The sequence below is a fragment of the Drosophila subpulchrella genome, chromosome 3L (assembly GCF_014743375.2).
Source record: "Drosophila subpulchrella strain 33 F10 #4 breed RU33 chromosome 3L, RU_Dsub_v1.1 Primary Assembly, whole genome shotgun sequence".
NCBI classification, from domain to species: domain Eukaryota; kingdom Metazoa; phylum Arthropoda; class Insecta; order Diptera; family Drosophilidae; genus Drosophila; species Drosophila subpulchrella.
Window position 1 is genome coordinate 23428860 of NC_050612.1, and position 10310 is coordinate 23439169.

Genomic DNA, 10310 nt, shown 5'->3' on the forward strand with positions numbered 1-10310 from the left:
TTGAATTACAAATTATAAATTATAATTATGAATTATTAGTTCCATTTCTTGACGAATGTGAAATTGAGAACACAACGATAGTTTTCCTCACGCGATTAACTTCTGGGTTTTTGGCCTCGCGGTAGCTTGCCACACTTGAGGCACGGTCACACTGGCAGCGAGACGGAGAGGAGTTCGTGTGTCATCCGCGTTGCGATAATTATTTTCTTAATTCAAACGAAACTCTTTCGAAGTGGGCGTGATCTGGTGGAGACGTGGTGCCCCTCAATAAATTATAACAATTTACAACCGATTAAGAAAAACAAAAGCAGCGGAAAGTGCAGAAGGAACTCTCCATATTGCGGACGCGTTGCCATAAATTATCAGCTTTTCACGGTGGTTTTTCCAGCGGAAAAGTGCATTTTGACCAAGCGTTTCTCGGAAATCTAAAATAAATGTGTTTATAAATCCGTTCCGCGGAAGTCTTAATCACAAGCCTCCAAGATGAGGCCGCCCAGCAGTAATACGAAAACGGCATTTTCTTCGCTGCAGTTTGGTCTCCTATGCCTCCTATTGCTGGCCAATAATGGCATTAAATCAGTGCAAGCAGGTAAATACAGTGTTTTCAGTTGAATAAACCAAGAATTTAGATGGGTTCTGTGCGATTTTGTAAGGAATTTGTGACATAAAACGTCGATTGTTTGTAAGCCAACTTTTTGGGCGTGTTCCCCAAAGCTGGAGACTCGCTCTTTCCTTTTCTTTTGCCCCGTTCTTCGCTTTTTAACTCGCTCTTTTTGATCGCGAGCGGAGAGAGAAAAATTAAACTAAAGAGAGCGATCGAAACGTTGCTTACGAATGGCGGTGGCAAAACAAAAACGCCGATTAACAACGCCCGTTTTCTACTCGTTCTTTTTGAATTCAAAATTGGAACCTACATAGATATCTTATCGTAGAGCTCCGCTGGGGAATTACTCCAAAGTTTGCCGGCTGCATCCCCGTTTTTTTTTGTTTTCCGGCTTTTGCAATGCGCATGCGGCGGAAAAAGCATCTGCTGATTAATGATGCTGGCCGAAACACGTGATTCTATCATTATCCTTCCATATGTCAACAGATTTGAGCACTTTGCGCCCGCAATTTTCCACATTTCATGAAAAATAAACAATACTAAGATCATATGCAAACATTTTTATGACTAAAAATAAACAATGCCACGCAATTAATTTGCCACTTTCACGCCCTGAAGCGTCGAAAGCAGACAACCGACATATATCCTCAGTTTTTGGTCGATTTCCATAATTTATTTCGGTTCTTATTGCCCCGAAAATAGCATCATTCGCACTTCGAGTTTCTCGAGATCAGCGGAAATGGCCTTTCCAGGCCTCGTCATATTTGTTTCATTTAGAACATTAGCCAGATTTTTGTTGGCCATTAAGTAACTGAAAAAGTAGTTCAAACTTGCTGCTCCCAAAAGTTTCAATATATGTACTATTTACCAACAGATTGTCATGCGTGTTTCGCTCTGTTTCCTTTCGGGCTTATCAGGTTGATTTTCTCCACTCTGTTTAGGACTCAAAGTCAGCTTAAAGTGCTCACGAACTCCGGATGACCTCGTAAGGGTTGTTTCTCCCCACTCCCATTGTGAAAATTCCAGTGTGTTTGCCTAGAAGTTCCTGCTGCACCCATTATAAAACATTTCTTGGGGGTTGCAACTGACAGGGCCAATTGTCTGGATTTCCGACACGACCTGCCCCCCACTTCCGCTCATTTTTGTCATGGATCCTAGGGGCCAAAAGACTCTCGTCACCAGCAATATTATGGTGCAAATATGAGACAAGAATCTGCACTTTGAGGCACAGTAGAACCTGGATAATATAAAATGATTTAATCTATCCAGTAATTTCATTGGAATTTTCTTTCGTCTTGTGAAATTGAAAGGTTCAATTGTGCAGACACTATTTATGTGATATTTATTCATTACAAGCGATTGGTATCAATCTTGTCCGAGTTCTGAATAAAACATTATTCCTAGAAAACTGCGTACGAAGGATTCTCAACCGTATGGCAGATATTTACCCTTCAGTCTGGACTTCTCTTGTTTACTTCTTTCTTATTGATGTGGCTTTATTTATGGCCCCATAAAAATAGGCCACTGGAACGATTATGGCCCGAGTGAAGTGCTCAAAATTATTGGCCGCCATCCAAACAGATTCTTCATATCTCAATTTTAATTACGCCCGTGACAGTTTGCGTTCACATTGTACAATTGTATATGGGTCATGGAATTCGGGTATTTATAGATCGATATTATTTACTTTCAGACGCCTTTACGGACTATTTCTCCGACTATGAGTGCAACCAGCCCCTTCTGGAAAGAGCCGTCCTCACGGCAACATCATCGTTGACAGAAAGAGGACCCGATAAAGCACGATTAAACGGTGAGTAATAGTTATTGATTTAATTTTTGTATAATTCTTTGTTCTTTGTGCTAGTTGAGTTGCCTTTCAGTTGTTTAATTAGCAATTATGATTTTAAAAATGCGTCCAAACCCTTTCAAAAACATGCTTTTATTTCAATTGACTTTAAATAAATAGAACTATTAGCTAAGTGCTGACCCACAACCTTTTTATAATAAAAATGTTTATTTAGATTGAGTTTGTAGCCAGTTTTCTAGGTGCAACCTGCTGTTTGCTTTGGTATATAATTTTTGAAAACTCCAAAATTCTTATCAGTTTGAAATACCCCCCAATCGAAATTTTAAACGGGAACACAGCTGAGTTTTGAAGCGCAGTATTTTTGTAGTATATTTATAAGGCGTAATCGCTGGGGGATTTTTACCCTAACCACTTGTGGCCATACTGCCAATACAATAGCAAATTAGTAAAAACATTCTAAAGCGAAAACGCCCTAGAAAGCAATGATTGTAAAGGCAATTAGATAGTTTTAAAACGCATCGAAATGAGCAAACACATTTGCACCCGCTGGGCCTTTGACCTGGGCAGCTGGAAGCCCACACTCACTCAACTGAGTCAGGCGGTGGCCTCAATTCAGCCCGAGGAACGCGTTCGCCTCATGAAGTTCCACTTCATCGATGACTTTCTGTCCTCGCTAATTGGCCGGCTATTGATGCGGAAATATGTGAGCACATGCAGTGGATTGCCGCACCACCAAGTGAGGTTCGCACGGGATGTGCGGGGAAAACCGTATTGGATGAGGGAGGATTTCGATGGGCCACCGCTCAGCTTCAATGTCTCCCACCAGGGAAGCCTAGTTCTCCTGGCGGGGATTACGGGAGAAGCCAGTGATCCCGACTTTGGAATCGGCACAGATGTCATGAAGATCGAGTACAGTGGTGGCAAGTCGCTGTCGGAATTCTTTCGCCTGATGAAGAGCAAGTTTTCGGCCCAGGAATGGAGCTATATTGGCAGACCCCAGCATGATGAGCGGGAACAAGTCAAGGCCTTCATGCGTCACTGGTGCCTGAAGGAGGCCTACGTCAAGGAGCTGGGCGTTGGCATCACTGTGGATCTGGAGAAGATCAGCTTTTCCGTGGACACCACTCATCCGCTGAATACGGAGGTCTCCCCCTTAACCGGAACCAGCCTGCGTTGCCATGATCAGCCCATGGAGAACTGGCACTTTGAGGAGCATTTACTTTTGGAGGAGGATTACTGCGCAGCCATTGCATTCCGTAACTGCTTGCCACAGGTGCATGGAAGGTTTCAGTTCCTTGGCGTGGAGGAACTTCTTGTAAAGAGTCTCGAATCGGAACTGGAGGATGTGGTCAGCTACTGCCAAAAGGCTCTGCTTAAGCCCTACAAACGATCATGATCCCACAAAAGTAGATCCTAAAATAGATTTGTTATCCCTAGAATAAACATGCTTTTATATTTTTTCAATAGTTGTGCCCAATCAATTCGGAATAATTTGTAATCCTTGTGTTGTCATGAATCCGCGCAACCCCCAAAAAATCGCTTGTTTGCCAGGCATTGGATAAACAAACTCTACGAAACGAAGCCGGAAATATGCTTAAAAGGCCATAAACCGAAATTTAGGAACCCATAATGGGACTCAGACAGGGGCCAGACATCGGTTTCGTTGAATTTATGCGCCAACAGGATAGCCCTGCGCAAGGGTAGCTCTGCATGGCTCGTTTATTTGAATTATTTTTGGCATTCCCGAAAGTTTTATCGATGGGAACGATGGCTCGCTGATATGAGCACGTTGCCAACGAAGGACAAAGGAAACTTTAATGCGGAACAAAAATATTGGGGAATGGGCTTTGCCATAGGAAATCACTGCATTCGGGACTTTCTCACACTATTTTGTCACACCTGCTTGCAATTTGGCGCGCTCTGCAATTAAAACAAAGGCACACGGTCGCGATTGTTTATGCCCAACCATTTTGTGTTGACACCAACTGAACCCTCGGGATTACCAAAATTCTTTTTTGCTTACTGGAGCAGGGGTTGAACCGCGATCTGAAGGACCTCGAACTCGACCACTTGCAGCTGTCAATCGGAATCGCCCCTAAATTATGGTTTATTAATTGAAAACACCCCCCGAGGATTAAGGCAATTTTAAACTCGCTATTTTAGGCAATTATGTGTAGGGTAGACCTCCCATTTTATTTTGCCTTTAAGTACATTTTATGTTGCTCTTGTTTTGGTTTAAATTGTATTATTTTCATTTTATTGCCCATCATCCCATGACCATTTGCGAACCCCAGCTGGCACCTCGTGGTCCGCGAAAAACTCAGACTTCGACCAGCGTCTGATTATTGACCTGGGCGTGGTGCGGAACGTGACGCACATCGCCCTGCAAGGACGACCCCACAGCAATGAGTACGTCACCGAGTACACCATTAGCTATGGCATAACCGATCTAGAGTTTGCCGACTATAAAGAGCCGGGCGGCAATGTCAAGGTAAACAATCGATCTCAAATACAATTACGAATGTGTGTCTCATCGGAATCGGGATGGAATTCATTTGGTGGTGGTTTAATGCACGGAAAAAAACTATTATTACTATTTTTTCTACGTGCTGGGGAAACTATTCTTCTGCGAAAGCGGATTATCATTACATAAATCCATTAACACTATGCTTGCTTTTGTGCTTGGTTTTTTTTTTTAACATTATGATTTAATCCGTCCCGCATGCATCTGTTTATGTGTTCGTCTAAAAGTTCTGTAGTTCACTTCCTTCACAAAACACCCATACCCTTCTCTACACTCTGACACTGCGACTAACTAGATTGGTAAATGCACCTTGTGCAGGTAACGCTGCTTGGACACCGGTCGAGAATACCTATAACCACTTTCTAACATTCGACCTGGGGGATCCGCGCATGGTGCGCAAGATCGCCACCATGGGACGCATGCACACGGATGAGTTCGTGACGGAGTACATTGTCCAGTACTCGGATGACGGCGAGTTCTGGCGCTCATACGTGAATCCCACGAGCGAGCCGCAGGTACTGTGACTAACCCTAGACTAAGGCTTAAACTATATAACTATTTCTGGCTTAAAGGATGGCGATGGATGGATGCTTTTGGTCTTAGCTTAACACTACTAACTTTTATACTCATGCTTGTTATTAAATATCTCTATGGTATCCATCACAGATGTTCAAGGGCAACTCCGATGGCAACTCCATCCACTACAACGTCTTCGAGGTGCCCATCATCGCCCAGTGGGTGAGGATTAATCCCACCAGGTGGCACGATCGGATTTCCATGCGTGTGGAGCTCTACGGTTGCGATTACAGTAAGTTAAATAGTTATTGTATGCAATTCCGATTACTTAATCAAAACTACTCCCTGTAGTCTCTGAGAACCTTTACTTCAATGGCACTGGCTTGGTGCGCTACGATCTGAGGCGGGAGCCCATTTCCTCCCTAAAGGAGTCCATTCGATTCCGCTTCAAGACGGCCTTTGCCAACGGAGTTATGATGTATTCGCGTGGCACTCAGGGCGATTACTATGCCCTGCAGCTGAAGGACAACAAGATGATTCTAAATCTGGATCTGGGATCGAAGGTGATGACCTCCTTGTCGGTGGGCAGTCTGCTGGATGATAATGTGTGGCACGATGTGGTGATCTCAAGGAACCAGCGGGACATTATCTTTTCGGTGGATCGTGTTATTGTACGGGGACGCATCCAGGGCGAATTCAGTAGGCTGAATCTTAATCGGGAGCTGTACCTTGGCGGTGTGCCCAATGTCCAGGAGGGCTTGATTGTCCAACAGAATTTCTCTGGCTGCTTAGAGAATATCTACTTCAATTCCACCAACTTTATTCGAGTCATGAAGGACAGCACCGAGCTGGGAGAGGGTTATCTGTTCACCAAGGTGAACACCATCTACGCCTGTCCTTCGCCTCCAATTTATCCGGTTACCTTCACTACCCGCTCGTCGTATGTCCGTTTGGCTGGCTATGAGAACTCTCAGCGCCTGAACGTGTCCTTCTATTTCCGTACTTACGAGGAAACTGGAGTAATGCTGCACCATGACTTCTACTCTGGTGGTTACATAAAGGTCTTCCTGGAGTTTGGAAAAGTTAAGATTGATTTAAAGCCCAAGGGAACGGCGCGCATCATTTTGGACAACTACGATGAGCAGTTCAATGATGGCAAATGGCACTCGTTCGTCATCTCCATCGATAAGAACCGTTTGGTACTGAACATTGACCAGCGACCGATGACCACAACAAAGAGTCTGCAGATTGCAACTGGAGCACAGTACTACATAGCTGGTGGAAAGGATAAAAATGGATTCGTCGGCTGCATGCGGTTGATTTCGGTGGACGGAAACTACAAGTTACCCCAGGATTGGGTCAAGGGACAGGAGGTTTGCTGCGGAGATGATGTTGTCGTGGATGCCTGCCAGATGATTGATCGCTGCAATCCGAATCCGTGCCAGCACAAGGGTCTTTGTCACCAGAACTCCAGGGAGTTCTTCTGCGACTGCGCGCACACTGGCTATGCAGGAGCCGTTTGTCACACTTGTGAGTTGCAGTGAGGGATTTCCAACATGTTATGTCGACTTATTGTTTCAATTTTGTATTTAGCGAACAATCCATTATCCTGTCTGGCTCTCAAGAATGTCCAGCATGTGCAGCAGCGTGTTAACCTGAACCTCGATGTGGATGGCAGTGGTCCTTTGGAGCCTTTCCCAGTGACCTGCGAGTTTTACTGTAAGTGGATGTCAACCAATCCGATTTATTATGTATGCTTTTGGCAACTTAAGCAGAAAGTTGAAGTTCGATTTCTCATCTTTCTACCTATACTATTCAATTTTTACTTTTGGATCAGAGTTACAAACTCAAACTTTTGAACCATCAATCAAATTATGTTATCTTCATCACAATGTATTAACCGCCTTTTTTGTTTTACGGTTTAAAATATGTATTTATGCTACTCAAAGTGCGTAATTTTATAAATGTATGACATTGATTGATGAGACTGATTTATTTTTTCATCAGCGGATGGACGTGTGATTACCACCCTCAGTCACAGCCAAGAGCACACCACAACTGTGGATGGTTTCCAGGAGCCGGGCTCCTTTGAACAGTCTATCATGTACGATGCCAATCAACTGCAAATCGAAGCTCTGCTGAATCGCTCTCATAGCTGCTGGCAGCGCCTGAGCTACTCCTGCCGCTCCTCCCGTCTCTTCAATTCACCATGTGAGTGGTCATGGGTTTCCTTAGATCAAATCAGTGTTATAATTCAATTTTTCATCCAGCTGAGGCAGGAAACTTCCGTCCGTTCTCTTGGTGGATCTCACGCCACAACCAACCCATGGACTATTGGGCCGGAGCTCTGCCAGGATCTCGTAAATGCGAGTGTGGAATTCTGGGCAAGTGCCACGATCCCACAAAGTGGTGCAATTGCGACTCGAACAGTCTGGAATGGAAGGAGGATGGTGGTGATATCAGAGAGAAGGAGTACCTTCCTGTGCGAGCTGTGAAGTTTGGTGATACTGGAACTCCATTGGATGAGAAAATGGGTCGCTATACTCTAGGACCGCTGCGCTGCGAGGGCGACGATCTGTTCAGTAATGTGGTGACCTTCCGTATTGCCGATGCCTCTATAAACCTGCCACCCTTCGATATGGGTCACTCTGGAGATATTTATCTGGAATTCCGTACCACACAAGAGAACTCTGTGCTCTTCCATGCAACTGGACCCACGGATTACATCAAGCTAAGTCTGAATGGCGGCAACAAGCTGCAATTCCAGTATCAAGCCGGTAGCGGTCCACTGGGTGTTAATGTGGGCACCAGCTATCACCTGAACGACAACAATTGGCACACGGTGAGTGTGGAGCGCAACAGGAAGGAGGCTCGCCTGGTGGTGGATGGATCCATCAAGGCTGAGGTTCGTGAGCCGCCAGGTCCAGTGCGTGCCCTCCACTTAACCTCGGATCTGGTGATTGGCGCCACTACCGAGTACCGCGATGGTTATGTAGGATGCATTCGTGCCCTGTTGCTAAACGGAAAGATGGTTGACCTTAAGGATTACTCGAAGCGTGGAATATACGGCATCAGCACCGGGTGCGTGGGTCGCTGCGAGTCGAGTCCTTGCCTGAATAATGGCACTTGTATCGAGCGATACGATGGCTATAGCTGCGATTGCCGTTGGAGCGCATTCAAAGGACCCATCTGCGCAGATGGTGGGTTAATGGAATAATCAGTAATTGTATTTTATTCAAATTGAATTTACATATTGCAGAGATTGGTGTCAACTTACGCTCCAGCTCGATTATTCGCTACGAGTTCGAGGGCTCCTTCCGCTCCACAATTGCCGAGAATATTCGCGTGGGCTTTACAACAACCATTCCCAAGGGTTTCCTGCTTGGCTTCTCTTCCAATTTAACTGGCGAATATCTGACCATACAAGTGTCGAATTCTGGTAAATGGATTTCAAGCTTTTTTTTTTTACTGTTCAACTAAATATTAACATTTTTGTAGGCCATTTGCGATGCGTATTTGACTTTGGCTTCGAGCGACAGGAAATCATATTCCCCAAAAAACATTTTGGCCTGGGTCAGTACCACGACATGCACTTTATGCGCAAAAATGGAGGATCCACAGTGGTTCTAAAGGTTGACAACTATGAGCCAGTGGAGTATAATTTCGATATCAAGGCTTCGGCGGATGCTCAGTTTAACAACATCCAGTACATGTACATTGGCAAAAATGAGTCAATGACAGACGGTTTCGTGGGTTGTGTGTCGCGAGTTCAGTTCGATGATATCTATCCTCTAAAGCTGATGTTCCAGCAGAATCCACCCAAGAATGTCAAGTCTTTGGGCAGTAAGTATTAATAACTTATGAGATTGAAGTGGAAATATTAATCAAACTTTTTGTTGCAGCCCAATTGACAGAAGACTTCTGCGGAGTCGAGCCAGTGACGCATCCGCCTATTGAAATTGAGACCAGGCCACCACCTCTAGTGGATGAGGAGAAGTTGCGCAAGGCGTATAACGAAGTGGACTCTGTGCTGCTGGCATGTAAGTGAAATCATTAAACTCCAGTTGAAACCAGCGAATTAATGAATTTATGCTTTTTAGGTCTGCTAGTAATTCTCTTCCTGCTGCTGATTCTTATGTTCTTCCTTATCGGTCGCTATCTGCACCGACACAAAGGCGACTATTTGACGCACGAGGATCAAGGTGCCGATGGCGCCGACGATCCTGATGACGCTGTCCTGCACTCAACTACTGGCCATCAAGTTAGGAAGCGAACAGAGATCTTCATCTAAACCTGTCGCAAAATATGCACACAAATCGTTTTTAAATCGCCTTAGACACGCAACAGCGACGAATCAGACTCACCAAAAACAAAAAAAAACAGATGAAAACGTAATGAAAATCAAATGAACACGGCAGAAGGCTCACAACGTATTACAGACAGAAAATATTTCAAGTTTTCCATGCACTGCCAATTGTTTTGCGCAAGTGATTGCTTAAATTTGATTTAGGGTTGGTTGGCTGAATTTTTAAATGTTTTCTTTTTTTATTCTTTGGTTCTGTCTGACGGCATTTCACCTTATTTCACTATTGAAAGCGCTCAATAGTCACCGAATACCGTCCATTTTTAGTTAATTTTATGAACACTTTGTTTGCGAAATTAAGTTAAAAACTTATTTTAGGCTGCTGCCCGAGCAGCTGACCGAAAGCCGCCAATTATATGTATTTTTTATCGCGCGAGTATATAAGAACGAACATTCCATTAATATTAAAATGTTTTTTCGCTTTACGTTTAATTTAAAATGTCTTCTAATTTACACACAAAAGATCATAAAATCATTTTGTGGCTAAACAAAATTG

General features: G+C 44.2%; 2 protein-coding genes across 4 annotated transcripts; both read left to right on the plus strand.

The window, feature by feature from the left end:
* Positions 1 to 137: 137 nt before the first annotated feature.
* LOC119555441 (neurexin-4) lies at positions 138 to 9831 on the plus strand. Of its 3 annotated transcripts, none has more exons than XM_037866812.1 (12): positions 138 to 589; positions 2298 to 2414; positions 4706 to 4902; positions 5602 to 5743; positions 5803 to 6981; positions 7045 to 7170; positions 7459 to 7662; positions 7722 to 8651; positions 8711 to 8890; positions 8950 to 9294; positions 9354 to 9491; positions 9552 to 9831. In XM_037866812.1, exons 1-12 carry the CDS (start codon positions 484 to 486, stop codon positions 9740 to 9742), a joined length of 3855 nt encoding a protein of 1284 aa, XP_037722740.1. In that variant the 5' UTR covers positions 138 to 483; the 3' UTR covers positions 9743 to 9831. The 3 variants fall into 3 exon arrangements, with proteins under 3 accessions (XP_037722740.1, XP_037722742.1, XP_037722743.1); XM_037866814.1 differs by lacking the exon at positions 4706 to 4902 and adding an exon at positions 5254 to 5450; XM_037866815.1 differs by lacking the exons at positions 138 to 589; positions 2298 to 2414 and adding an exon at positions 5254 to 5450 and having other exon boundaries at positions 4777 to 4902.
* On the plus strand, positions 2463 to 3877 carry LOC119555443 (L-aminoadipate-semialdehyde dehydrogenase-phosphopantetheinyl transferase). The gene has a single exon (XM_037866817.1). The coding sequence runs from the start codon at positions 2935 to 2937 to the stop codon at positions 3805 to 3807; it is 873 nt and encodes a 290-aa protein (XP_037722745.1). The 5' UTR covers positions 2463 to 2934; the 3' UTR covers positions 3808 to 3877.
* Positions 9832 to 10310: the final 479 nt, after the last annotated feature.

Excerpts from the sequence above, each read along its gene's own strand:
- LOC119555443 (XM_037866817.1), top strand. The coding sequence starts at position 2,935 with ATGAGCAAACACATTTGCACCCGCTGGGCCTTTGACCTGGGCAGCTGG.
- LOC119555441 (XM_037866812.1), top strand. The coding sequence starts at position 484 with ATGAGGCCGCCCAGCAGTAATACGAAAACGGCATTTTCTTCGCTGCAG. Across the intron at positions 8,891-8,949 it reads CATACAAGTGTCGAATTCTG|GCCATTTGCGATGCGTATTT; the intron begins GTAAATGGATTT and ends ACATTTTTGTAG. Across the intron at positions 9,295-9,353 it reads GAATGTCAAGTCTTTGGGCA|CCCAATTGACAGAAGACTTC; the intron begins GTAAGTATTAAT and ends TTTTTGTTGCAG.